Source organism: Aethalodelphis obliquidens, unplaced genomic scaffold (assembly GCF_003676395.1).
Source record: "Aethalodelphis obliquidens isolate GAN/ISIS:26980383/991018 unplaced genomic scaffold, ASM367639v1 scaffold21, whole genome shotgun sequence".
Taxonomy (NCBI): Eukaryota; Metazoa; Chordata; class Mammalia; order Artiodactyla; family Delphinidae; genus Aethalodelphis; species Aethalodelphis obliquidens.
In genome coordinates, this window is record NW_020837965.1 from 3,021,615 (window position 1) to 3,048,774 (window position 27,160).

General features: G+C 46.4%; 1 protein-coding gene across 20 annotated transcripts; it reads left to right on the forward strand.

The window, feature by feature from the left end:
- Positions 1-1,440: 1,440 nt before the first annotated feature.
- Positions 1,441-19,438, forward strand: CIPC (CLOCK interacting pacemaker). 20 transcript variants are annotated; one of them, XM_027120125.1, is made up of 6 exons: positions 1,452-2,713; positions 3,665-3,795; positions 4,286-4,435; positions 8,039-8,226; positions 12,373-12,542; positions 15,887-19,438. In XM_027120125.1, the coding sequence occupies exons 4-6, from the start codon at positions 8,091-8,093 to the stop codon at positions 16,778-16,780; spliced, it is 1,200 nt and encodes a 399-aa protein (XP_026975926.1). In that variant the 5' UTR covers positions 1,452-2,713; positions 3,665-3,795; positions 4,286-4,435; positions 8,039-8,090; the 3' UTR covers positions 16,781-19,438. The 20 variants fall into 20 exon arrangements, with proteins under 20 accessions (XP_026975933.1, XP_026975926.1, XP_026975925.1 ...); XM_027120124.1 differs by having other exon boundaries at positions 4,286-4,355; XM_027120118.1 differs by lacking the exon at positions 4,286-4,435 and having other exon boundaries at positions 3,665-3,946.
- Positions 19,439-27,160: the final 7,722 nt, after the last annotated feature.

Consider the following 27,160-nt stretch of genomic DNA (forward strand, 5'->3'; position numbering starts at 1 on the left):
AAAGGAAAAGAAGCCTACTTGCAGTTCCCTAAGTGTAGCATTTAAAGGAGCAGGTCTCCCCCTGCTGGCAGCAGTGGTGGCAAAATGAGTCTTGAACCACAACTGGCAGTGAGGACTCAAACAGGAAAGGGTTCTACAGCAAGAAGCAATGGTGCATGGAAAACCACTCTCCGCCACGGAAACCTTAGCCACGTAAACAAGAGTGTGACAACAAAGATTGAAAGAACTTGCATCACTCTGATAGGAAACTATCAACAGAGATGCTGATTTACAAACTCTGGTGAATTAGCAAAGAAAGAAAAATGTTTACATTCGTTTGGCTCTATAAAAAGATTCATTACCCATTTTCATGAATCGCTGATTCTATGTATCTAATTACATAGGACCGTACAGTGGCTCAATTAAAATTACACCTATCAGGGCTTCCCTGGTGGCGCAGTGGTTGAGAGTCCGCCTGCCGATACAGGGGACACGGGTTCGTGCCCTGGTCCGGGAAGATCCCACGTGCCGCGGAGCGGCTGGGCCCATGAGCCATGGCCGCTGGGCCTGCGCATCCAGAGCCTGTGCTCCGCAATGGGAGAGGCCACAAAAATAAAAAAAAAAAAAAAAAAAATTACACCTATCAGTAACTTAGTCTGATTCATTTGGTCCCACTACCGCATTTGTCTTTTAAGTTCAAGTTATTGATACAGCATGGCTGTCTGGTCATAAGATAGCTAAAATCAGGGAAGTTTGACTTATTTGCACTTTTGGAGGATTAAAGTAATCCTCGCGCCTTTGTTTATTTCATTTATTCTCCTTTGGCTGGCATGCATTCTGCGCTCACCCGCTTCCATTACTGGATATCCTACCTTTACCTGTCCTTCTTACAGTTTTACTTCCTGGTCTCTTCCTCTTTCAACAACAAACAGAAAACAAGCAGAAGGTTATTTTTCACTCCCTTGATTTTATTAACTCGATTTTGTTCACAATCGTCTGACATTTATCACATTCTCTCTCATACTATTTATTAGAACATGTCTTTTTCCCATACCGGATTCTAAGGTATTGGAGGGCAAAAACTGTTTTATTCTGCCTCAAAAAGATCCAGGGCTTAGTAGTTTTGTCATCACGGACATAAACTTCAGTGCCCTCATCTATAAAATGGAGACGTTCATAACAGCGACCTCGTTAATTTGTACAGGCATCATAAGAGAATGCATGTAAAGCTGCCTGACTCTTAATTACTAGATAATTGTTAACTATAGTTTTCACTCTCTCCATCCCCTAAACAAAAGCCTTACGCGCTGCAGGCATTCAATCATTATTTGTTGGTAGAGCTTAATGCTAATAAATACATTCACGCCTGGTAATGCATTAGCATTATCTGTGTCTGGAGGACTAATGTGATTACTTATGACCTAGCAGCACTTAGCAAGGCTTGGATTACCAACATAGGGAGAGTTTCCCCTGCCCCACCATCTAGATCCAATGTAATTCTCTGTGATGCTGGCAATGTGCTGTACCAATAAAGTAGCCATTAGCTACGTGTGGTTATTGAGGACTTGAAATGTGGACAGTTTTCGTCTTATTTAATTTTAATTAGTTTAATTATTTAATTTTAATCAGTTTCAGTACCTCCTAGTGACTCTTGGCTAACCTACTGGACACGTCAGCTCTAGAACTTGCCTCTACCGGTGAGCAATCTTCACATTCACCGTGTCCTCTTTTCCACCTGTGAAGGAATTTTTCTAACCTAAGAAGTAACCTTCACTGATTCAACGCATCAGAACTTTAAATGATCCCAACCCCTTTTTTTCTTTAGTGGGTTCGTTATGACACTTCAAGAACTGGCGTGAGAAACAGGATCCATGTGAAACTCAACATCTCGGTCAGTTGCACAGGACAAAATGAGTCATACATAATATGACATGCAATCATCCCACAAGAAATACTAATTGCGTCCCTGCCTCGTGAAGCATCGTCTGGAGGGATGGTAGGGGACGCAAACCAGCCGCTGCGACAGGTGTGGCAACACAGTGAGCAGCGCGCTGGGCGGTCCGGGCAAGCCTCTTTCGGGCCGAGACAAGGCGAGGCTGCCAGCCTCCCCTCCCACGCCGGCCGCCTCCGCACGGGCTCGCCTGCAAGTCAGCATGGCCTGTCCCGGTCCCCAACCCTAACGGCGTGCCTCTGTACAAACAGAGAACGCTGTTTCCCCCAACCGACTTCCACCCACGCCCCCGGGAGAATCACTCCTCCTGCCTTGTCCACTAGAAGCCGGGCCACCCCTGCTTCTCCTGACCTCGCCTCTGAACCACGCCCCCCAGCAGCTCATTGCTCAAGATCCCCGTACAAAATGGCGGCTGAGTCTGGAGAACCAACCATAGAGACGCCCACCTTCCGCGGAGAGCGCGCCGACCTCCTAAGGACGCCCGCGCCTCCCTGATAGGCGTGCCGACGTCATCTTCCGGCGGAGACGAAACAGCGGGCGCCGCCAAGGGCCCTTCTAGGAGAACAGCGAGCAGTCTCTGTGGTGCCGGGTCGTCCGAGCCGTGTCACGTGGCTGGCGAAAGCCGTCGCGGAGGCTGGGGGGGAGGAGAAATGGGCGGGAGGACTGGGGGATAGCTTGAGACCCGACGACAACGGGGTTGTCATGGAGCCGCGCAGCCGGGCTCGCGCATGCGCCACTCTACTCGCGGGTCGTCCGGTCGCGGAGCGGCGACCTCGGTCCTAGGTGAGAAAAGGAGGGCTGAGGGTGAAGGGGGAGGGTTTGGGCGAGGAGCGTGGGAAAAGGAAGTGGGAGTAGGGGAGAGAAGAAGGGAAGCAAGGTAGTCAAGAGGCAGAGCCGGGACTTTCTGGGGACAGAGGGCCAGATGATGGGAGCAGGGGGTGTTGCGTTCCTCCCCCATTTAGTTGGTCGGTTTTGCTGCGAGGGTCAGGACTGCGTGGCAGAGGAGATCGCGGGTGAGGAGGGGGCTGTGTGTGGGGAGCAATTGGGGTAAGACTGTTAGGGCGGGTGAGCCCTGGTCTAGCCCTGGGGGCAACAGCCGGCTGGGCATCCCGGCGGGGGAGCGCTTGGAGGCCCGCCGTGCTGTGAGCAGAGGGGCAGGGAATGGGCAGGTGAGTGAGCGCGGGAGCTGGTAACCCTGTGAGGGTCCTGGGCCTCCCGTTTGGGGATGAGGGGTAGTGCTCTGTTCTGGGCCCGGGGCACAGGTGTGCTGTCTTTTTCTGAGACTTGCTGTCACCCACTTGGCTGGTTCTTTCCCTTGGGTGACCAGCTTGCCAGGCGTGGTGCCAGGGGGTGGGGAGGTGGGAGAGAAGGTGGGCATTGCCAAGTAAGGAGTTAGTGGTTAGTGTGGGCGGGTTCAGAGGAGCTCTGATCCAGACCCAGGGCACAGGCCGCAGCCAGGCTCCCTGTTATTGCCCAAGTCCTGGCAGTAAGCGTTGCCTGGGCGTTTGCCCTGGGAGGCTGGTGGTATGCCAGTCACAGCACAGTCCTAGGGTCTGCCCAGTTCTGCCCTGCTGAGCTGGCAGGCTGGTGGATGCCTGGAGGGCGCTCCTGCTGTCTGGCACAGATGCATCGTGGGCTGGTGCGAATGGGGGGTGGGTGGGCACTGTTAACTGTGAACCCTTCTCCAAGCAGGGGATTTGAGGAAGTTCTCTAATCTTATCTTCTCTTTGAAAGAGGAGAGTGGAATGAGCCATACCAGGTTCCAAACAGAGGACATTGTATGTTCAGGATCTTTGACGTGGATTTGCAGCCAAGCTGGAGCATGGAAATGGATGTGAAGGGGAAGATGAATATTAGAGATTTAGGTAGACGGGCTTTTTTTCCTCCTTTGTTAAAAAATCCACAGACATTCTCCCAGAATGGCATCTCTGAATATGCAGACCAAGAGAAAATGACTTCAGAGAAAACCTAGTAATGTATTTATAATTCCAGCAATTACTCATGGCTTTCTGGGTGGTAAGGTCTTGATTTTCTATGGCCTTGTCGCTTTACTGTATTTAAGCCTCTGCTTGGGCTTTCACCTCACACCTCTGTTCATGCATGCCTGTTAAACACATGACACATTTTAAAAAGAACTTGAGCTCTCAGGAAAGTTGCCAAGTATCTATAAAAGGAGAGATCTGTGAGCAGCATTTCAGATCCTTCCCTTGTACACCTTGGGTCTCCTTTTTATCATAGGCCTAAATCTCCATAGAGATTGTTTGTGGATTAGACCAACCTCTAATTTGGTTGCTGGATTTACCCCTGAGGTTTCAGCTTAGAATAAGGGGTGGATGAGATACCTGTTTCCTGCAGGAGACCAGACCTGGACGTGAGGTGACCGTGGTGTTTGGAAATGCAGACTCTTGACCTTCAAGCTGTTCAGGTATTTTGGTGACAGCTAAAGCTGCTAGGGCTGTCAGCAAGACTCAGCACGACAGAAGAGTTGTTGCAATTTATTATTCTGTGAGTACCTCACACATTAATTGTTGGGCGCTGAGGTTGCAAAGATGAAAAGACAACCCTTGAGGTTGAAGAGACGAACAGATAATTAGACTCTAATGTAAGAAGTGCATAAATAGAAGAAACAAGTGCTGTGGAGCACTTGTTAGAATTTTATCTTATACCTATTTACGTAAACCTCTAGATTCATTGATTCACTTTCCACTGTGAGTTTTAGTGTATATTCTCTGTGGGAACCTTTTGGACAGTGTGTTACATGTGCACTCGTCAGAGGCCCATTTAGGGTCAATCCAAGCTTAACTTGGAGTCCTCCTAATGCAGAGTTAGGCTTCTGAGGATCTGAGATGTTTGTAGGCAGTAGTAGTGGTTTCCAGTTTGTGCCAGGAAGCAGAGATGGCACAGTGGGCATGAGCTTGGTAACCCATTTTCAACCCCTGGTCAGCTTATGAGCATCTAACTTTATTGTAAAATAATACTGAAGAGGCAAAAAAAAATCTTCTTGAGGTTTTCAAACTTCGCCATTGGTGTGGCCCTGGGTTTGAGAGCACCAGTAGTAAATGCCATCACTCTGCCTCTCTCTTATCGAGGGCCTCGTCTGGTGCTGTGTATGAATGGGTCTGTTGTTCACTGGCTAATTGACGTCCTCAGCGTCACTCCCAGGAGGGAAGTGCCTCTCTCAGGGAGAATAGGTCAAGATGGCATGTAGCCCTTCATTCTCTTTCCCACTTGAACTTCCCTGGGACACTAAAACTATCTGCTGCTTGAAGAGAACTTTACTTAGGACAGAGGCTTCCACGTCCAAAGTAGTCAGTTTAGTATTCTAAAGTAGATTATGCATTCTTTATTTCCAATTGCCACCAGTTCCCCAGGATCTAAAATTTTAGCATCTGTTCTCCTTTTAACGTCACCGTTTCAGCATTTTGATTTCACAACCAATATTGTCCTACTCTCAGATGAGCCAGATAAATTCCTGTGTATTTTCTGTAGCTCCGTTGACTACACTTTAATAACAGTAGCAAGACCTTGTTCGTTGTCTTGTCACAAGGATTGTAGAAGTTGAAGTGCTTTATCTAAAATGCCTGTGAAATAATCCATTTCATAAGATATTGTGAAACTTTGTCAGGGTCTTAATTAGTTGCAGCTAACATGAGCTATCTTCCTCATCTAAGTCAATAGTAGGTTCAGACTGAATTCAAGTCTAATTGCCCATCCATCACCGACGTCTGCTTCCATTTTTGAAAAAGCCCTCCATTCACTTTCAGACAGTATTATTTCAGGAAAATGAAACTATGTACGTTTGTTGGGTTTCATACAAAAGGATCCTGATTTAATTAGAGATAGTTTTACATTTTATTCTGCTTTTTAAACTGGATTTTCCATGCTGTCAAACTTCATAGCCGTCCAGTAGAGACATGTGCTTTTGCATAGTGTCATGCAAGATGTGACAGTGCCATTGTTTATCTTTCATGCACGTAGTACTAAACGTGGTCTGTCAAAGAGTGCTTGGTTGACATGGACTGAATGGGGAAGCCAGCCCCTTTAAATGAGTTAGATATGGTACAAAATAATTTTTACTTGGAATTGAGTTTAAAATTCTGATCAGTGTGCGTTCCCTTTAGTCCACTTCTACCGTATGCAAAAGTATGAGCAAGAGGGTTTCTCAGGGCTGCCTGTAAACCTCCTTGTCTTCTATTTAATTTTATGTTGAATCCCTCCTCTGCTTCTGGAGTAGTTAATGTTCTTCGCTAGATCCTGTATTAGCAGAAATGTTCACACTCGGCATTTTCAGGGTATTTCAGATACAGTGCTGTTTGGCAGGGGGCCATGTTTCCCTCTACTCAGAAGGACAAATGGATGGAGTCGAGAATGGATTGTGAATAAAAACGCCACTGGGTGTTGCTTAAACCTACTATCTTAGTCCATTTGGGCTGTCATAACAAAATACCACAGACTGGGTAGCTTATAAACCACAGAAATTTATTTCTCACAGTTCTAGAGGTTGAAAGTCCAAGCTCAGGGTGCCAGCATGGTCCAGGGAAAGCCCTCTTCCAGGTCACAGACTTCTCACTGACTGTGGTGGAAGGCGCTAGGGACCTCTCTGGAGCCTCTTGTAAATCTCTAATCCCATGAGGCGAAGCCCTCATGGCTTAAGCCCCACCTCCTAATACCGTCATCTTTGGGAGTCAGGATTTCATATATGAATTTTGAGGGGACACAAACATTCAGACTATAGCACTTTGCAGTTCCATTATTATTATTGTTTTCCCTGTTGGTCCCCTGTTCTCTTTATCCCTGCAGTATCCTTACAGCTGGCATCCCTTGGCGATTCAGAGGGCCTTGTTAAAATATCTTGAAGGGCTCATTGCTCTCATACTTTGCACTGTTAGCCTAGTTCTGGATCTGCTTTGGACTAGCTGTGTATCACTGGATCAAATCTAGGCTTCTTTCCAGGAAGTGGGCGACCAGGTCTGTTTGATTCACTCTATACCCCCATTCCTAGCACGATGCCTGGTTCATAGCAGGCACTTGATAAATATTTTTATTTATTTATTTATTTATTTTTGGCTGCGTTGGGTCTTCGTTGCTGCATGCGGGCTTTCTCTAGTTGTGGCGAGTGGGGGCTATTCTTCGTCGCAGTGCGCGGGCTTCTCATTGTCGTGGCTTCTCTTGTTGCAGAGCACGGGCTCTAGGCGCTTGGGCTCTAGGCGTGCGGGCTTCAGTAGTTGTGGTGCATGGGCTCAGTAGTTGTGGTGCACGGGCTCAGTAGTTGTGGCTGACGGGCTCTAGAGCTCAGGCTCAGTAGTTATGGTGCACGGGCTTAGTCGCTGTGTGTCATGTGGGATCTTCCTGGACCAGGGCTTGAATCTGTGTCCCCTGCATTGGCAGGCGGATTCTTAACGACTGCACCAGCAGGGAAGTCCAATATATATTTTTAAATGACTGAATGTAACTTATCTGAGCCTCAGCTTCCTCCTCTGTAAAGTGGGATAGCAACTGAGGAGGACATGGTGAGGCTCAAGGAAAGAACCTTAGCAGTAATAATGTTATGGGCGTTTCTGGAATCAAAACACTATTACATATGGTCTTATGTGTGCATAGAAGTGCTTTTTAAGCCAAAATGTAGCATGCATATATAAGGAGTTGTTTTTACTCTGTTCACTACCTCATCCAAAGAAGTGGAAAGTTAATTTGAGAAACTACACTCTGGGAGGTGGCAGAAAGTCCCGGGCCTGCAGATGTATCCTGGGAGGCAAGCCTGGTCCGAGGTGGGCATCCCCTCTGCTTTCCTCCCTCAGGGAGCATTCCAGAAAGCCTAATCAAATGTGCCTTTGTTAGCAGTCTACAAAGCTTCCACTGAGAATGTGGTTTGTATGCTTTGCATTTGTAATGGAATTAGAGGGCAGCGAGAGGACAGTGAACCTCCTTTTGGGTGGAAACCATTCTACTGTTGAGTAAACTTGTAGCCTTTGTCAGCTGAGACCGCTGAGAAAGTGCACACAGAGCAAGTGGGCGCCGCTGGTGTTCTTTGCCCTTAGTTTACTCACCGTTCGCCTCACCTGTCTCAGCTCTTCAAGCAATGACTTCTTCTGTAATTGTTTTTCACAGGGCAGTCCAGATGAAAAGAGTACTGACGAATGCACTTCCAGCCCAGTAAAACATGGAGAGGAAGAACCCATCCAGAGAGGGCTCTAGAAGGCTCTCAGCCAAACTGAGCAAAGGCCCAGAGATGAAAAAAGTGTCTCGTCAACTCGGCGTGGCAGCTGCTGAGTCAGATAAGGACTCTGGATTTTCAGGTTAAAAATACCTTATCATTTCTACATTGGAATGAATGATTTGCCTGAAAAACGTCCTCCGTAAAAACTCATTTGTGTGATAAGGATGGGAAGATTTCACCCACAGGAGAAATAGTTTTCTGATCTCTTCAAATGGTGATTCTGTTGCCATATGGCGGGGTACTCATCCCAGTCACAGTGGGGTTAGTTCTGAAGGAACGATATGACATCTTTTTTCCACTTAGACTCTCAACTTTAAATCTTATATTTCCAACTGTGGCAAGTGGCTCCTGGAAAAATATATTTAAATACTCATAATTCTATTGTCTTACCTCCTTTTTCATAGGAATAGTTACATTGCAGGGAAAAATACTGGCATGTTGTCCCCACATATAACAAATTAAACAAAAGTAGTATATAATTTGTGAAGATAACTTTTTTGCTGAGAAAGTGTTTGCTGTGTTTAAAAACATTTCCCCCCATAACCCATCCCTGCCAGTATTTGTGCCTTTTGTCTGTGGACTGTGAGCCTCCTGGCCCTATTCCAAACTTGGGTATCTGTTAGAGACAAGAAAGCAAGACAGTTTTCCTTATCGGTTTGTCTTAAACTTTATCTGAAAGGACTAGTTGCATACCCAGTAAATCTTTTAATTTTGTGCCGAGGCTCTTTTATTTCCAGGTCTGAGAGTAGTGGCTTAAATATGGCTCTAGTGTAAACATTTTGGCCCAGGGGAGGCAGAGGGGTGATGCCATGGGATTCTGGCTGGGTTAGCATCCTGAGAGTGGAGCCCTCTCCTGGAGAAAGATTTATATTATCCAGCCCACAGAGACTTCCCAATCCACCATGTTGATTTATTAATTTATAGTGAGAAATGCAGCTGTTAGGAAAACTAGAACTCAATCATCCTTAGATTGGTGTATTTTCTCCCTGTAGGTATGCTGCACGGGAAGCCAAATTATAACTAGACTGTTTCTCAGAGGAACAGAGCACCGTCCTAGGGATTAGAATAAGGACAGTTCAGGGAAGGGAGGGCAGGTTTATAGCCCTTTGGGTTTTTCTTCTCAATGTTTTAGCATTGTTTCCTAAGCTTGCCTCATCGTAAGGCTCGTCTGAGGCATTTGTTAAAAATACTGATCACCAGACCCCTCTTCTGGAGACTGTGATGTTGAGGGTCTGGGGGAGGACCCGGAATGTGAGTTTTATATTTTTACAAGTGTCTCTGGTGATTCCTGTGATCAGACAGGTTTGGGAAACTTTGCAGGCCTAGTGTCTTTTTTTTTCCTTTCTTTTAATATCGTGTTTGTTTTTTATCTGTTTTTCATATCATGAAGGTAATATATGCTCATGGTAGAAGCTTAGAAATTTAGGTACATGCAAAGAAGAAAACAAACATTAACCATACTCCCACCCCCTGTTATTCTCAATACTGTGGCCATTTTGGTACTTCTTCCAATAACTTCAGTTCTGTCAGACCAGCTGTTCTGTAGCATGTCCCAAAGTCTGGATAGTTTTTCTGAAAGTTTCCTATTCTCTATGCAGAAGTGCCTTAAGAAGTATTGTGCTGTTCACATAAGGCAGTATCAAAAATACTCAGATTCACTGTGCTCCAGAAAGTGGCCCTAGTGAGTACCTTCAGCCACATCTGGGCCAGGTGCCAGTGGTTTCGTCAGCGCCTGAGTTATCGTTCCAGTTACCTTGGAATGTGATGTAATTTGCCATGATTAATTAGCTGCAGTCCATATTGAGATTTTTCCCATTGTCCCAATAGTGGCCTTTATAATTGTTAATCTTTTTGTATATTTGTTTGTTTTGGGTCCAGAACCCAGTTGAAGGCTGTGCATTTCATTTAATTGTCCCTGTCTTTTTTTTTTTTTAATTTAAAAATTTATTTATTTATTTAATTTTTGGCTGCGTTGGGTCTTTGCTGCACTGGCTTTCTTTAGTTGCGATGAGCTGGGGCTACTCTTCGTTGTGGTGTGTGGGCTTCTCACTGCGGTGGCTTCTCTTGTTGCGGAGCACAGGCTCTAGACGCATGGGCTTCAGTAGTTGTGGCACGTGGGCTAAGTAGTTGTGGCTCGCGGGCTCTAGAGCACAGGCTCAGTAGTTGTGGCTCGCAGGCTCTAGAGTGCAGGCTCAGTAGTTGTGGCGCACAGGCTTAGTTGCTCCGTGGCATGTGGGATCTTCCCGGACCAGGGCTTGAACCAGTGTCCCCTGCCTTGGCAGGTGGATTTTTAACCACTGTGCCACCAGAGAAGCTCTGTCCCTGTCTTTTAAATCTTATTTAGTCTAGACCAGCTCCTTTGTCTTCCCGTTCTTTTTTTCGGGACATAGTCATCTTTAAAAGAGTTAGGCCTGTTGTTTTGTAGCATGTTTCACACTGGATTTCTCTGGTAGCTTCCCCATTATCAGAAATAGGCTAAACATTTTTTTAATAGAAAACTAAATTTTTGATGTTCTATCCTTCTCATTGCAACACATAAGGTGACTCCTAAGTGTGTCTTATTCTTGGTGACACTCTGATTAAAGGAGTAGATGTATACCAGATTTCTTTATTGCAAAAGTACTCTTTTCTCTTTGTAATTAATGAGCAATTTATGGGATGATACTTTGAGATTGTGTGACTGTCCTGTTCCCCAGCAGGCTCTTGACTAGTGATTTTAGCATCCATTGATGACCCTTGCCTGAACCAATTACATTTGTGGTTTGAAAATGGTGATCTAATTCTATCATTCCTTGTATATTTTATTAGCTGACAGTCATCTTCTCTAAAGAAGTACTTCTCTCCTCTGCCCCCTTTTTAGAGCATCACTGTGGATTCACGGAATTTTTTTGTGATTTTGTTTGTCAATCCATTATTATTTTTGATACTCAAATTGCCCCACATTTGGTCAGTGGGAGTCCCTTCTAGGTGGCGCCTGTGTCTTTGACATGTCCCCATTTGTGTTGGAGCACTTCCTTGCTTTCTGGGACAGTAAGATGTCCAGGCTCATCTTGCACCTTCCCTGCCAAAGATATCGGCCATTTCTACAAGGAGCCCTGGTTTCCTTTTTGTGCAGAATGACATTTAGAAACCAAGATACACGTACAAGGTACGCACTTTTCTTCTGAAGTCCTTTGTTTCTGGCCTCATAGTTCTTAACTAGAGGTGCACATTTGGATTACTTGTAGTGCTTTGTGAAAATAACACGTGCCTGGACACCAGATAAATCAATTCAGTAGAGTGAGGGGAAGACCCCAACACCAGTAATTTCTAAAAAGCATCTTTGGAGAATCTGATTAAATGCAAGTGTTGACAGTTGCTCTCTTCTAAATTACAGTCACATTCCAGTCCTGCCTCATCCAGACGGCTCTGAGATTCTTGATGAGCATTTCGGGTATTCCCAGACTCCTCACTGGCAGGGTTACTGCAGTCTCTTGGTTTACTCCAGCAGGGAGCTAATTAAGCCCTTTCTGTATGGGTTTCACATAGAGCAGCCTTCTTTTCTTTGTGGCAGAGAGTATCTTTCCATCACCCATTGTGCAGAACCCCCAGTGGGCACACTCAGTGTGCATTTAGGACACTAACAAAGGAGGTGCTTAACTGGGTGGAGGAGGAAAACAAAGAAAGACACATTGTAAACCTCATCTTGATGAACTTATCCAGAATTTTACAATTAGAAAACTTAGGAGGAGGCTATTTTAATTTCAGAGTGGAGGTAAGTCTTGAGGTTTTATAGGTTGGTTTTGTTTTTGTTGTTATTGTTACATCATGTAGTGCCCAGGGCCTCTAAAGGTCTTATTAACCTTTGCCCCAAGTCACACGCACACTCCTCTTCCCTTTCAACCACAGATTCTTAAAAGTAATGAGCTAACTTCGAAGGCCTTACCCACTTCTCCTGTAGACAGGTGATGGTTACTTTCTCATGAACCCAAATGGATGCAGGCTTTTGTCTGTAATAGAGTTAGAAGGGCAGTCAGCTGTCCTAGGGCAGTGATTCTCAATCTTTTGGGATGGGAGGGATAATTACGGCTCCCGTCGAGAATCCAGTGAAAGTTAGATACCTCCTCCTCAGAAAAATTCACAAAAACACATAGCACAAATGTTCCATTCCGTTTCGTGGGGTCCAGGGCTCCCCAGGAGGACTGGTTAAGAGCCTGAGTGAACTGACCGTTTTTCCGCCCACCAGATGGGAGCTCTGAATGCCTGAGCTCGGCAGAGCAGATGGAGTCTGAGGACATGCTGAGCGCCTTAGGCTGGAGCCGAGAAGACAGGCCAAGGCCGAGCGCCAAGCCTGCGAGCGGTGCCTTCCCGACACTGGCCCCCATGGTTGTCATGAAGAACGTGCTGGTCAAACAGGTGAGGAGGACTGAGCTCTCATAACTTCTTTGCACGCCAGGGTTTCTGAGCTTCCTGTGCACAGAGCTTCTCCCTCTCTGTCAAGGAGAGATGCGAGGAGCAGACCACCAGCACCACACCAACACGCGCTTCTGTGCTGGGAGGAGGATGTGTCCTTTCAACTACTGGCGGTGTTTGAAAAAGGAATACGAGAGTCATCACATGTGTTCTCATTTTCCAGATAGTAAGACTATTTTATTTCTGTATCCCTAGTTTGTCCAAAGCGATCTGGAATACTTTAGTCGTGTTAAACGGAACCAAGCAGAAATGTCCTAACTTCTGTAGTGCATGCTAAGATATGACAGAATTTAAGGTAGAAACAAGAGGATCTCTTTTTAATTTGACTGGGACTTTTAGAAATATTTTTTTGAGAAGTAGAGGCAATTTCCCTGTTTCTCATGTTCCATTCTGAGCACTTTCTTAGTAATCAGCCAAAGCTATGTCATTAGTGAGAAAGGAGCTCTTTGGTTTAGGTATGGCTATACCAGCAGACTCCACCCAGCATTGTTGAGGGATTGAAAAATAACCCTGTTTCAGGCTTTCTTATATAACTATGCAAATTATGTGATTATTGTCTAGATACGAAAGAAAAGAAGATTTAGATAAAAATCTAAGCTAAGCCCCAGTGTTTGGAACAAACAACTCAATCATATGAACTTGAAGAACGTGTAACCTTACCCTACTTTGCTCTAAAATAGATCAGTCCTTGCATGGGTCTGTTGATGCGGCTGCTCAAAGCTAGTGAAGGTTGAAATCTGGCTGTATGTTGTTGACCTTCCCACCTTAGGTAGAAGAACGTGGCTCTAGTCTGACAGGAGACCTTAATGTCTTAACTATTACCTAGTTATTGCTGAACAACACAAACTGATTTTCAACAAGGCAACCTGGTGAGTTTGGAAAAAGAATTTGCAGATGTTTGCTTGGCAGATCACATCTCAGCTGGAAGCACAGCTCTCCTCGCCGAAATGAGGCGAGAGAATAAAGACATGAAACGGAGCCCAAATGAGATTGTCCAGGCCCCACCGGTGCTTCTCAGGGCTTCCTGTCTCCTGCTCTTTCCTCCCTGCCTTCCTCTCTGGCCCCCTGGTCACTCTTTCTTAGGCATCTTTGTTGATTGTTGTGGGCGAGGCCGGCAGCTCCAGAGGGCTGTTGCAGGGTGAGTGGGCGGGTCCAGCAGAGCCATCTCCTTCAGGACAGAGAGCCACTGGGAAGGCTGCTGGACTTGATCAGGAGACAGGAGGCTTGGGGGCAGACTGACCTGATGGAGCAGTCTAGGAGTTTTGTTTTTTCACATATGCTAGAATTCAGCACATTCCAAATTTAAAAGCATTATACACTTCTTAAAATCTCTGCTTATTGCATAATGTCTTAATTATTGCTGCTTGGTTTTAGGATATTTCTTTTGAGGCTCTGATTCCAGTTCTGTCACCAGACTGCGTGATCTTACACACAATTACTTAATCACCGTGAACTTCATTTTCTTCATCTTTAACATGAAGCTAGGATTGATTCTAGAGATCCTATCCAAGACCCTATGATTCTGAGATCCTATCCAAGTCTAAAGTCTTGTCTGGTATTCCCTCAGGTGATCTCAGTAAGAATGGTACCTTGTAAAATCTAAATTAGAACAAATAAGCCAAGTATCTAAGTGGGCATAACAATAGCATTAGGAAGAATAATCCAGTGAAATCAGCTTGGGAAAGCAACGAGTTAGGTATTTTCTGGATCCATTTGCCTTGTAGGTCAACCCTTATGGCATGAGTGAGCAGGGGGACAGCCTGAAGTTCTGCTCTTGACTGCCCTGGACGAGGCTGATCTCTCTTTGAAAGACCCCTGATTTTTGTATCTCCTCTGACGGGGGAGTGTGGTTGCTAGGCCCAGCGTTGCTTGCTTATGGACATCCAGAGTGTATTTGAACACCAAGAGGGCTCCAGAATGGACTCTCCAGGTCATCCCAGCCTTTGCACAGGAGATGAACTGTAGTTGAACTTGGCCAGGAGTTCCTAAGCAGGTATCCAAGAAGCTGAAATGTATGCAAATCAGGTGCCGGTGTGGGAGCACAGTCCATCGCTTTCCTCAGATAAATCACATGACTGCACTAAGGGTAAGAGCCTCTGTCAGGTTCTCTCTCTGCCTGTAGCCTCATCTACACTCATATCTCTGGGCCTGGGTTGGAATTGGACTGGCTTTTAAATATTAGAGACAAGTTCATGGAAAGTCCTTGTAATAAAGAGTCTGAGTCCATCTTTTAAATGAATACATACATGAGAAAAGTAGCCATGCCCTTCTTTATTAGATTACTATCTGAATCAGTACTTTAATTAAAAATTAAAATGTATAATTGAGCAGTAATAGAGCAAAAGCAATGTAGCAGAACGGTTTGGATGGGTTTTAGAGTCAGAGGATGGAATCCTATCTTCACCACTTAGTAGCTTGGGGACTGAAAGCAAGTTATTTCAACTTCCTAAGCCTCAGTTTCCTGTTTGTGAAAGGAAATGATAACTACCTCATGGGATCATTATGGCGATTCCGTGAGACAGCGCAGGCGACACATCACACCCAGTGCTAGCCTGTGGTGAGCACCCGTACACGGTGGCTCTTCCTGCCTTGCAGAGCTTTGTGGTAGCCGGGCGTTATTGCCTTAAATACAGGGGCCCATGGACTCCTGACAATACGTAACTGTTTAATCAAAAGTTGTTTTCAGGTAAAAGAGGTTCCAGATGTAACTAAATGAAGATAGACTGGTGTGAAGTCACATTTATAGTATTGAGATTAGCACATTTTAACTTATGCCAGCAAATTGTACTATCCATCCTTTTTTTAAAAAAAAAATTTTTTTTAATTAAAAAATTTTTTTTTAATTTTTATTTATTAAAAAACTTCTTTTTGTTGCACTGCACGGCATGCGGGATCTTAGTTCCCCCACCAGGGATCGAACCCGCGTCCCCTGCAGTGGAAGCGTGGAGTCTTAGCCACTGGACCACCAGGGAAGTCCCCTATCCATACTTTTATTGCCTTACTTGTGACCTTAACTGTGTCACTACTTCACGACCTTCCTACAGTTTCTTTTTCTCAAGTGATAGCACTTGAATAAAGATAGCTATTTCCTCCAGTTTTCCCTTAAGAAAAAAAATATATGATGTCAGCCCCAAATGAATTTTTAAGCCACATCTCCAGTCATGCTAAGAAGGGCCACCCCGTGTGTGAGGGAGGCTCTGTACTTATATCTGAGTATGTGCTTTGCCTCTTGGACAGCTGCAGGTAACACGTAGTGTGCTGCTCTTTGCCTTTGCTTTTTCCTTCAGGGCAGCAGCTCATCCCAGCTCCAGTCGTGGTCTGTGCAACCCTCCTTTGAAGTGATCTCAGCACAGCCCCAGCTCTTATTCCTTCATCCTCCTGTACCGTCTCCTGTCAGCCCATGTCACGCTGGTGAGAAAAAGTCGGACTCCAGGAACTACTTGCCCATTCTCAATTCTTACACCAAAATAGCCCCACACCCAGGCAAAAGGGGCCTCTCCCTCAGCCCAGAAGAAAGAGGAGAAGGTGGAATGCAGAAGAAGATCTGTACTGAGAGACTGGGGCCAAGCCTGTCTTCTAGTGAGCCGACCAAGACTGGTGCTGGCCCACCCGGGCCCCCGACGCCAGCGCCCCCCAGCACCAAGCTTGCCGAGGACTCAGCTCTTCAGGGTGTGCCCTGCCTGGTGGCAGGTGGAAGTCCACAGACGCTTCAGCCAGTGTCCAGCAGCCATGTGGCTAAAGCGCCCAGCCTGACCTTTGCTTCCCCCGCCAGCCCTGTCTGTGCGTCAGACAGTACCCTGCACGGGATGGAGAGCAACTCCCCGCTGTCCCCACTGTCAGCTAGTTACAGCTCCCCTCTGTGGGCTGCAGAGCACCTCTGCCGCAGCCCAGATAGCTTTTCAGAGCAGCGGCAGAGCAAGCACAGGCGCTTTCAGAATACCCTAGTAGTCCTACACAAATCTGGTTTGCTGGAGATCACTTTGAAAACCAAGGAGTTGATTCGTCAGAACCAGGCAACTCAGGTGGAACTAGACCAGCTAAAGGAGCAGACCCGGCTATTTATCGAGGCCGCCAAGAGCAGGGCTCCTCAGGCTTGGGCCAAGCTGCAGGCGTCTTTAACATCAGGGTCAGGTCATCCTGGCAGTGACCTAGAAGCGTTCTCCGATCAGCCAGACATATAACATAGAAGGCATATTTTCCTGTTACTTGAGTGGTTCTTTTTAACTCTTTTACCGTCGTCTACTCCTGTTTCCCAAAGCTTATGTAAGAGCTTTCCTTTTAAACTTAAACTGTTCAGCGGTTCACTTACGAAGCCACATGCCAATACCTGGCTGCTGTCTTAACCTGTGGTCTGTGCACAGTTTCCCTTTGTCTCCGTTCCACTGAGGACCTCAGATTGTCCTCGAGTCCCTCTTCCTTAGCCTGCAGGCACTTCGATGGATCACGGTGCAAAGCGGGAAAGATGCTTGTGTGGGGCCCCTCTAGCTGTCACGTCCCACCATCCCACTCACTAACCGTGATCAGGGATGCAGTGACGCAGACAAGCGTACAGAGTGACACCTGTCAAGCCAGGGAGTAGGTGACATAAGGAGACCTTCGTGGATCTTCCCTTGAAGGTCTTAGTCACAGAGGAAAATATAAGAGGAGGGTGTTTCCATTTTACGAGGCCTTGTGCCATTCGGGAGAAACCTAAAATGCTCTGGGCACACATTGGTCCTCGGATGCAAGCACTTAATCACTTAAAGCTTTGTTTCTTTAAACTCGAAAGTCAAGGGGAAGGGGTGGTACCGTTAACTCGTACACTTTCATCATAAGCCAGATTTCTGTTAAACTGGTAGGTGAAATATTTCAGATTTGTAAAGTATGGAATGGATTTAGGACCATCTGGAGCTACAGTTGATGAACTGCTTTTTTGACTCAGAGTCTGAAGAAAGAAATGGCTAACATCTCTTGGTTGAGAGCTGGAAGATTCTGATAATTTATGCTTTTTTCTTTCTCTCTCTTCTTTTGAAACAATGCAAAAGAAGATTTTCTTATATGTGAAAATCCTAAAAGAGAGCTTCATGGTTCCCGATTGTGTAATACAAGTCAGCCCTCTGCTACCATCTTTTTCCCCCCTTTGTTTTTACAGAAGAGGAAAGAAATGATTATTAAGCTTGATAAACTTTGAATTAAAATCATCATAAGGTTATGACATTAAGTCCACAAAAAATTGGAAAACGTTATCCATTTTCTTTCCACATCCAGAGTTTTCCTTTGTCTTACGTCACGGTGACGTGGAGCAGTCTTCTGTGTTTCTTTCGTGCATTGGATTTGGCTGCAAAGCCAAAGGTGTAGTGGGTTATGTGAAGTCCATCTAGAAGTGGAGAGTGTTATGAGAACTTGCAGATGATACACACCCTTTCAGCCTCATTGTAAACTAGATTTCTAAGTCGTAAAGTTGCCAGCTTTTTACCCTCCCATTTAAAAATTTCATCCTCTTGAAAATCTTTGTACCAATTACTTTAGTAAGAAATTCTGTATGACCAACTTCATCTTTTCTGCAAGGAAAATGTTCTTGAAGTTCTACCAAGGCCAGAAGCTAAGGCTCATGCTTGCTGGGTAGTTGTAACTCTGAACATAGTTTTAAAATTACAAGGCTTCAGATTGCCTGCATTTTGTTCTCAAACATGCACAATTTAGATACGACCAATTTAGAAGTAAACAACTCAGTAAAATCTTCAGACTCTCCTGGTAAATGCAGAATTATTACCTGCCATTTGCTTTCTGAAAGATTTCAAAATTCAGAGCAAATGTGTCTTTAAGCAGACTCTGCTCCTTTTACTATTTTTCTCTTGGCCCACACCCTTTGCCTCCCCTGAATCTGTGTGGTGCTGCAGGAACTCTGCTCTGCACGCCGTGCTAGGAAGCTTCCTTTCTGGCAGAGTATGTTTGGCAGCAAAGCTCTAGAAACAGGTGCCTTCAGAGCAGCCTGGGCACCAGTCATGAGTCTTACTGAGTCAAAAATCTGAACACACTTGCTGAGAACCAAATTTATTCCTTCAGAAAAAACCCTCTGTGGAGCTTTATGCGTCTTGGACTCTTCTTCCTAGATTAAGGTTTGCATTCCCTCCTGTCAGGTACAAGACGATGAAAGCCGTCATTGATCCTCACTGCTGAGTGACAGGGAAAAGCAGCACCACCCCGCGGCTCTTCTCTGATGTTGTAACTCAGTGTGGAAGTCTCTCTGGGCTCTTAGCATGGGTGTTCTTTACCTAGTGGAGCAGTAAGCAGATGAAGCCACTTAGAGAAGCTGGTCGTGGAAGGAGAGATCCACTGAGGCTAGCAGACATGTGGAGCCAGAAACCAGATCGGCAAATGGAGGAACCTCGGAGGTGACTGGAAGGATCTCCGTGGGTTTCACGAGGCTGTAAGTAGTAGTGGTTTTAGTGATGCGTGATTTGATCTGGTATGAAGTTCTGTGGCAAAGCTGCTGTTTTCTAAAAGCCATTCTTAGCTCAAACCAACCCTTAAGAGAAGTTTCGGCAGATTGTGTTGGCGGTATTGAAAGACATCTAGAAAAAGCTGCTGATTGAATTGGTTATGGGAATGGAGTTTGGTGACATTTGTAATTTAATACACTCATTGCTTTTTATCGATTGTGGTATTGTCTGACTTTACTATGATTCCTTCAGCAGAAAAGTAACTCTTGTGCATATATTGAAGTGTTTTTCCAGCTATGAATTCTTTAGGGTAGAGATTTATTTACCAAATGTGAATTCCTTTGAGGAAGTATGAAGTTTTGTAGAAATTGACTGTGAAATGTCAGAGAAAAATAAAAGTCACTTACTTGAAAACTATTTGGCCTTTGGGCTTTATAACTGCTCAAAATGCTAAGTGAAATCAAGAGTAAATGTTTGATTGATTTAGGTTTCATACATACGTACTCGTGTCATTTGGGGACACTGGGATTAGTTACTGAACTTGTGGAAATTCATTGTTCAGACTCTCACCGGTTCTCCAGGCACTTAAGGCAAATGGATAGTGCAGCTTTCCCTGGAGTCATGGAGGTTTATACCGGGTAGGTTGGGAGGAGAGAGAGGAGAATACTATCCAGTGATTTCCTCCATCTGATAACGACACTTTCACAAACAGAATTTTTAAGTGGCAGAAGCACTACAGTCGTCTCCTGGGATAAACTAAAGCCGTATCAAGTGAAGTTCTTTTACCACAGAGCGGTCCTTAGCAAGTGCATCTCCAAGCCTTCTCCTTCCTGCTTCTCCGAGGTGATTCCTAAGGCTCTGCTCCTCCTCATCAGGGTTCACCTGCAGGGTCTCAGCAGGGAGGTGTGTAGTCTTCCCTGCTCTCCGAGGCCAGTCAGGACACCCCTCCTGGGGTTTTTAAGTCACTGGGAAAATAAAAAGCTTATCATCATTTAAAGGCCTGTAGGGTTGCCATAGTCTAATTCTTAAAACATTATTTCTGTTCTATACAATTTTCTAAGTAACGTTTAAAAAGATGGCTGTAAGACCACTAAAACAAACAAAAATGGGTAAAGATGGCTAGAAGAGGCCCCTCCTGAAATAGAAAAGCACCCTCCCATAGAGATGGAATCTAGAGACACGAGAGCCGCTGAGTGTATACTGCAAGGCTTAGGCGAGCCCTGTTACTGTCGTCCCTGGCCCTTGGACATGATTCCTGTATGTGGAAATACCTGCCCGTTGCAAACATGTCTGTTTAATCCACGTCTTTTATGACATAATTGCAGATTGTAGCCTGGTGCAGTGGGGTAGAAAGACCCCCATGCACCTGTCACATCTGTCACTCATTAACTGGGTGACTTTGGATAAGTCACTGAACCTCTAGGTATCACTCCTCTCAGTTGAATAATAAAGAATTGGAACTGATTCTGTCTATGGTGCTTCCCATCTCTAACCATTTGTAAGATCTCTGTCTGTCACAGGTGAGGCTTAAAATTACAGATCTTCCTCATTTTACAGTGGGGTTACATCCTGATAAACCCATCATAAGTTGAAATTATCCTAAGTCAAAAATGCATGTGGCGGCATGGCCTTCGTCAAATCCAAAAGAGTGAGCTCAGCGGAGAAGTAGCTGCGCACCCTTCCCGCCGAGAGTCCCGGTCCACATTGGAAGCAAAGAGACAGTTTTCTTACAAAAAGTTGGCAGTTATCATAGAGTTAACAGTACTGTCTAGGCTGTTGCAATATATCCTCCTTCCACTCCCTTCTCCGCCTCCTCCTGTATATCCTCCTCGATTAAGTATTAAAACAGTATTTGAGTTGAAAAGAGTTTGTATATATTTAAATGAATAACTTTTTATACTCTTTGTTACATGTTTATAATCAGTATTTAGTGGAAAATGTTTTGAAGGTTTTTTTTGTTTCGTTCTTGGTTTTTTTGTTTTTGTTTTTTAACTTGGGTTAGAATTTTTCTTTTTGTACTGTTTCTTTAAAACAGAGTTCTTAGTAACAGAGGCAGTTCCTGAATTCAATTTTGTATGTCCAAAAAAAAAAAAAAAAATGCATGTGGTACACCTGACCTACGGAACATCATAGCTTAGCCCAGCCAACCTTAAACTTGCCCAGAACACTTACATTAGCCTACAGTTGGGCAGGATCATCTCACACAAAGCCTATTATATAATGATGTGTTGGATAGCTCATGGGATTTGTTGACTGCTGTACTGAAAGTGAAAACAGAACGGTTGTCTGAGTACAGAATGGTGGTAGGTATATCGGTTGTTGACCTTCGTGATTGCGTGGCTGACTGGGGGCTGCCCAGCATCACGAGGGGATCCTACCTGCACATCACTAGGCCGGGGAAGAGATCAAAATTCAAAATTTAAAGTAGGGTTTCTGCAGAATGCCTCTCTCTTTCGCACCATCGTAAAGTCAAAAAATCCTAAGTCGGAGACTGTAGGTAATCACTTAAATTTTAAAGGAAACCCTGGGTGCCTACCAAGTAGGTTCCTAGTGCTCTGGTTAGTTGATTTTAAGGTGTTCTGTCAGATTTTAAACTTATTATATGTGGCTCTGGGAGAAGCATTTTGCCAGCCTGCATTGGCTTTGATTACCTGGTTGCAGCTAACATGGATTTACTAACTCCCATGTAAGAGACTGCCCTCGAGTGAAGACTCATTAGCCCCAAAGGAGAATAATTGGGGATTAAATCAAATTATGTCCTTTCCTAGTCAGTCATCTGCCAATAGCTCTTTCATCTGAAATGAAGGACATAATGGGTTTTTATATTTTAGAGAATATGTCAGTTTGCTTTTATTTTGTTCCAGATTTCTCTCCCCATAACCTTTTAATATATTTCTCTTGGCCCACTCCCTTTGCCTCCCCCTGAATCTGTGTGATGCTGCCTCAGCTCTTCTCTGTGCACCGTGCTAGGAAGCTTCCTTTTTGGCAGAGAAGATGTTGCTGCGTGTTTTCTAAGGAGGCTCTTAGGTTGGTTTAATGTTACTTTAATGGTAAATAGTCATAGACCATGTAGATGTGGTGGTACTTTGTAAGGACTTTATTCTGGTCCCAGGCTCTGGGTATCATCTTTCATCCCCACCGGGAGAGAGGTAAGAGATGAGAAGAGGTCTGCCTGGGCGACACAGCACGAGCAGAGTGGCTGAAGAGAAAGAGGCAGCAGAAAGAAGCTTTATCTCAGTTCCCTTTATTATAAGAGAAGGGGAGTAGTCCTTGCTGTCCACTCGACATCCTGGGATTATGGTGAAGTACAAAAAAATGATGTCTCTAAAGTACTGTGAAATTGCTCCACAGAGCAAGGCAGCCTTCCTGCACGAAAGCCCAGCAATGGAATTCAAGTGATGACCTTTCACCCCTTAAGGGTTGTCATTTGCTTGGAACAATTAACAGTATTTTCTACCAAAATCACACTGACAACTAATGGGAAGAGAGTAAATCTCAACCCAGCCTTTGACTGGTTTCCTGGAAGGAGATATTCTGTGGGTCCATGGACTCCTGTGACCACTCTGGCATTTTCCTCTCTTCGTTCTTATGGCACGTGGCTTTCCTATCTGTTTCTCTTTCTGAAGGATGGTTATGCAAGGCATGAGAGAATTGCTTGAAAGAACAGTCTGTGTGGTTCCTGCCTCACATTACAGCATCTGGAGGAGATGAGAAAGAAAGAGAAAAGCCTGTGGAGTAACACAGTGAGTGGGTGGAAGCTGTTAGGAAATGAAAGGGAATAAAAACTGAAAGTAGGATCCCGAGGCCAGCCCGCGTGAGGGCCCAAGTCAGGTTGAATGATGTGCGTTTGGAGCGAGGCCTTCAGAGTGGCTTGAGAGCGCGAGAGTAAAAATAGCTGCCTTTAATCTTCCTAAAGCCTCACTTTATCTCAGGAATTGCAGGGGCCTTGGAGGAGTGCTCGCTAATTCTGGGAAATGTCTGTATAACAGAGGTGGGCCAGGGCCTCTGTTCTCCAGGGTCACCCGCAAGCCTTTGGCCTCTGGCTGGGCAGGTGGGAGTGCTTGGCTTGGAGCCTGTCCTCCGTCTGGGGCCGAGAGCACGGCAGCTCCTGAGCCCTGGCCGAAAAACCCAGAGCTGCTCCCGCTCGCACATAGTAAAACCGTAATACCCCTCCAGAGAGCTGGGCTGAAATCACCATCTCTTCTGCTCACCCTGATACAAATTCATAAGTCGCCCTAGAGTCAGGGGAAGAGAAGAAGCTTAAAGATGCCCACAAATAAAAAACTGCACCTTCAGTAGGCCCTGCCTCCTATTTAACAAGTGCAGGAAAGGCTGGTTCTGGAGGTCAGGTGGTCCCCCTAGAGAATGATTAATTCTGACTCCCCTCCGTTCTTCAGCAAGTCTTCTCGCCTGTTACTGGGCTGCTCGGGAAATGCAGGTGTGTGTTCACTTAAGCAAAACACGGAGGAAGGGCAGTGAACCACCAAAACCAACAGCCCAGGATGCCCGCAGCTGACAGGGCAGTCCCAGGCCTGGTTTAGAGAGCGTGCTTTCACTGATGATCCCGGAGATCCAGCAGGCCAGAGGCGCTGGGGTAACTTTAAGGTGAACGCCTTTTTTTAAAGCCTCAAGCCGATGCTTGTCTAGTCAAGATGTATTTGGAAGTTTATGCTGCTTGCATTCTTGAAGCATTTTCCAGGCTCAGTTACTCTGCGAAGCCCCTAGCTAGTCACTTACCAGAGTTGCCAATTGTACTCGTCAGGTCCGGCCGCAGTGACAGGACTGGCCTCCTGGCCCCGCCAACTGCAGGGCATAGGGAAACGTGGGAGAGCATGTACCCAGCTGTAAATGTCTCTGTTGCACTGATTTTTTTTTTTTTCGGTACGCAGGCCTCTCACTGTTGTGGCCTCTCCCGTTGCGGAGCACAGGCTCCGGACGCGCAGGCTCAGTGGCCATGGCTCACGGGCCCAGCCGCTCCACGGCATGTGGCATCTTCCCCGACCAGGGCACGAACCCGTGTCCCCTGCATTGGCAGATTCTTTTTTTTTTTTTTTAATTTATTTATTTAATTTATTTATTTTTGGCCGCATTGGGTCTTCGTTGCTGCGCACGGGCTTTCTCTAGCTGCGGTGAGCGGGGGCTACTCTTCGTTGCAGTGTGTGGGCTTCTCATTGCGGTGGCTTCCCTTGTTGCAGAGCACGGGCCCTAGGCGTGCGGGCTTCAGTAGTTGTGGCACACGGGCTCAGTAGTTGTGGCGCACGGGCTTAGTTGCTCCGCGGCATGTGGGATCCTCCTGGACCAGGGATTGAACGCATGTCCCGTGCATTGGCAGGCGGATTCTCAACCACTGCACCACCAGGGAAGCCCCTGGCAGGCAGATTCTTAACCACTGTGCCACCAGGGAAGCCCATCTGTTGCACTGATTTTTTAATTGAGGGAAACAAGCATTCTGGGACCCACAGACTCAGAGGTGAGCAGGCATCTGACAGCAGAGGTCAGCCCCATGGTAGGTCCCACTTTGGGGACCTTTAAAAATCCTCAAACGTGGTCCTCACTACTCAGATTTTTCACTCCCCCTACCCCCCTAAGATTTGTATTACTCTCAAACCCTGATCATTTCCACTGCTGAAAGCTTTAATGTTTCCTGAAGCTTACCTGACCAAGACATTACCATTGTTAACTTCGGAGTAACAAATACATAAAATTGTCAATACATTTATGTCCCAGGTGCTGACCTAGTTGTAGGGTATGAAATGGTGAATGAAACAGACATGTTTCTTGCTTCTGTTCTAGTGGGAGGGTAGCAAGGACCGTCAGTTAGTCAGTCTTCCCTCTGATGGTTTGGGTCTCACCAGGTCTTGTACATCCAGAGTTCTGTGTGTGAGCCTGGGCAAGGTGATACGGCCTACTCACTTCTACTTTTATTTCAAAGATTAATGTTTTGATAATTTTTGGCTTTAGCATTCTTTGATTAGGGCAAGAGTCCTTCACGTTAAACCACTAGCTGAGAACAGAAGTGTTGATAGAGGCGCAGTATATTAATTAGTTGGTAAGTTCACTCCAACACCCAGCACACTAGGAGAGAGTTCTGGAAAGTGGATTATCCTGTTTGGTGACACCTTCTGGGCTCACCCACAAGAGAACTGCGTCTGCTTTACCCAGCCTCCCCCCAGCTGCCGCAGAAGCATTTACAAGACCCCAAGCGAGCCTGGGCACCTCTTTAAATTTTGCACCGTAGGCACCTTGCTCGCCTCACCCGAGGCCCAGCCCTGCAGCACCAAACAGTTCCTGAGACCCAAGTCCTACAGAAGGACACACGTGGTCTCCCGCCTTGGGGCCCTCACAGCTGAGCCAGGAGATGTGACTCACGGGGAGAGTAGCAACGGCGAGGTAGTGTGGCTGGTGCCCAAGGTCAACTACAGACCAGGGTCGTAGGAGCTCTCCAAGGTCTCCAAAGGAACACAAGGCGAGTTGAGCTTCGAGCTCAGCCTTGGCGTTGGGTGGAGTTTAGATAAGCTGAGAAAAAGGGGAACAGCATTTTAGCCAAAGGAAAGAGTCTGAGTAGAGGCATCATGGTGAGATGGAAATACAGCTTTGGATCTGGATCCGGTTTCTCTGTGATCCTGGCAAGTTACATACCCTTCCTGGGCCTCCTTTCCAAGTTTGTTAGATTACTGTCTCCTCTAAAGGGTTACTGTGCCGTAAGGTGTGAAGTGTCTACTGCAGTGGCTCCACGTGGGGAGGGGGAGGGGGTGCTCAAGAAGCGGTAATCATACGATCGTTGCTGCAGGTAAAGCACGAAGTTCGAAGCTCGAGGGGGTAGGATGGAGCCAGCTGAGCTGGCCTCCATCCAGGGTCAGCCTTTCACGTAGTCCTGAACGGGCAGTGAGCAGCCAATCAGCCCAGCTCCCTGCCGGCCTCCCACCCCCCGCTGCACCGAAAACAGAGCCCCTCCTTAGCACACACACTTGGCAAGCACGCTCTCCCAGCCTGTCCTAGGCCTCACCCCTCTTTAGGCCTATACAGCCAGGGGGTGGGGAGCTATTGAGGAATCCGTATTGATTGCAGGCCCCACCCTAGCCAGGATCCTAATCTCACACGTGGCCCAGACCCCTAGCTGATGACTCAGCCTCCAGTCTCGGCACATTCTGTCCTCACACCTGTACGGGGTGAACTTCTTCAGACCCTCTTGCTCACGTTACTGCCCTCTGCAGGCACCTCCAGGGCAGCGGGTCTAGCCTTGGCTGCATAGTGGAAGCCCTTGAAAATCCCGATGCCCGAGGCCACACCCCAGACCGATTCTGTCAGCTTCTCTGGGAGGTAGGACCTCCCCTTCCCTTTCCCCATCAGTAATTAAAGCTCCTCAGAGGACTGCGAATGTACAGACAAAACTGGGAACTCCTGCAGTGGCTCCCCATCGTGGGCTTGGGTTTAGGGCTGGGGCGGAGGAGAAGGGACTAGCCCTGCACTGTGCAGTGTGATCGGTAGCGTCGCCATCCCCTGGAGCTTGTTAGAAATGCAGAATCAGAGGACTAGCCGATTGTGAATCTGCACTTCTACCAGGTTCCCGGGTGATTCCTGCACACTGTCAAGCACTGGCACCAGCTTTTACTAGACGCTCACAGTGGTCCAGGTGGGGTGCCAGGTACACACATGCCATTTCATCTCAGCCTCACAGCCTCTCAGCCGTTAGCGCACCCTCCGACAAACAAGGAGACACCGGCCATTCGTTCAACAAATCCTTACTGAGTGCCTACTATGAGAGAAGCTCCGTACTAGGGACTGGGGATCAAGAAGGGCGCTCCCCTGCTGGACTAGTGCTTAGAGACCAATGGGGTATGATGTCAGCGTTATCACTTAACAGCTGTGTGTCCATGGGTGACTTCCTTGGCCTCTCTGAGCTCCAGTTTCCTCTTCTGCAGCTCTGGGCTGTGGTCATGATTCAGTGATTTCCCCTAGGCCAAGTACTCACCAGAAGGCTTGGATCTAGCGTGAGTTCAAGAATGGTTGCTATTGTTTATACTAGTAAAATACCAGCAGGTTGTGGGGAGGAGGGGGAGTGGGGTAGAGGGACACCAGGCCACAGAGGTGCCTGCGGAGAGGCGGCAGGGATGAGAGCGAGGTCGTGAACGCCAAGAA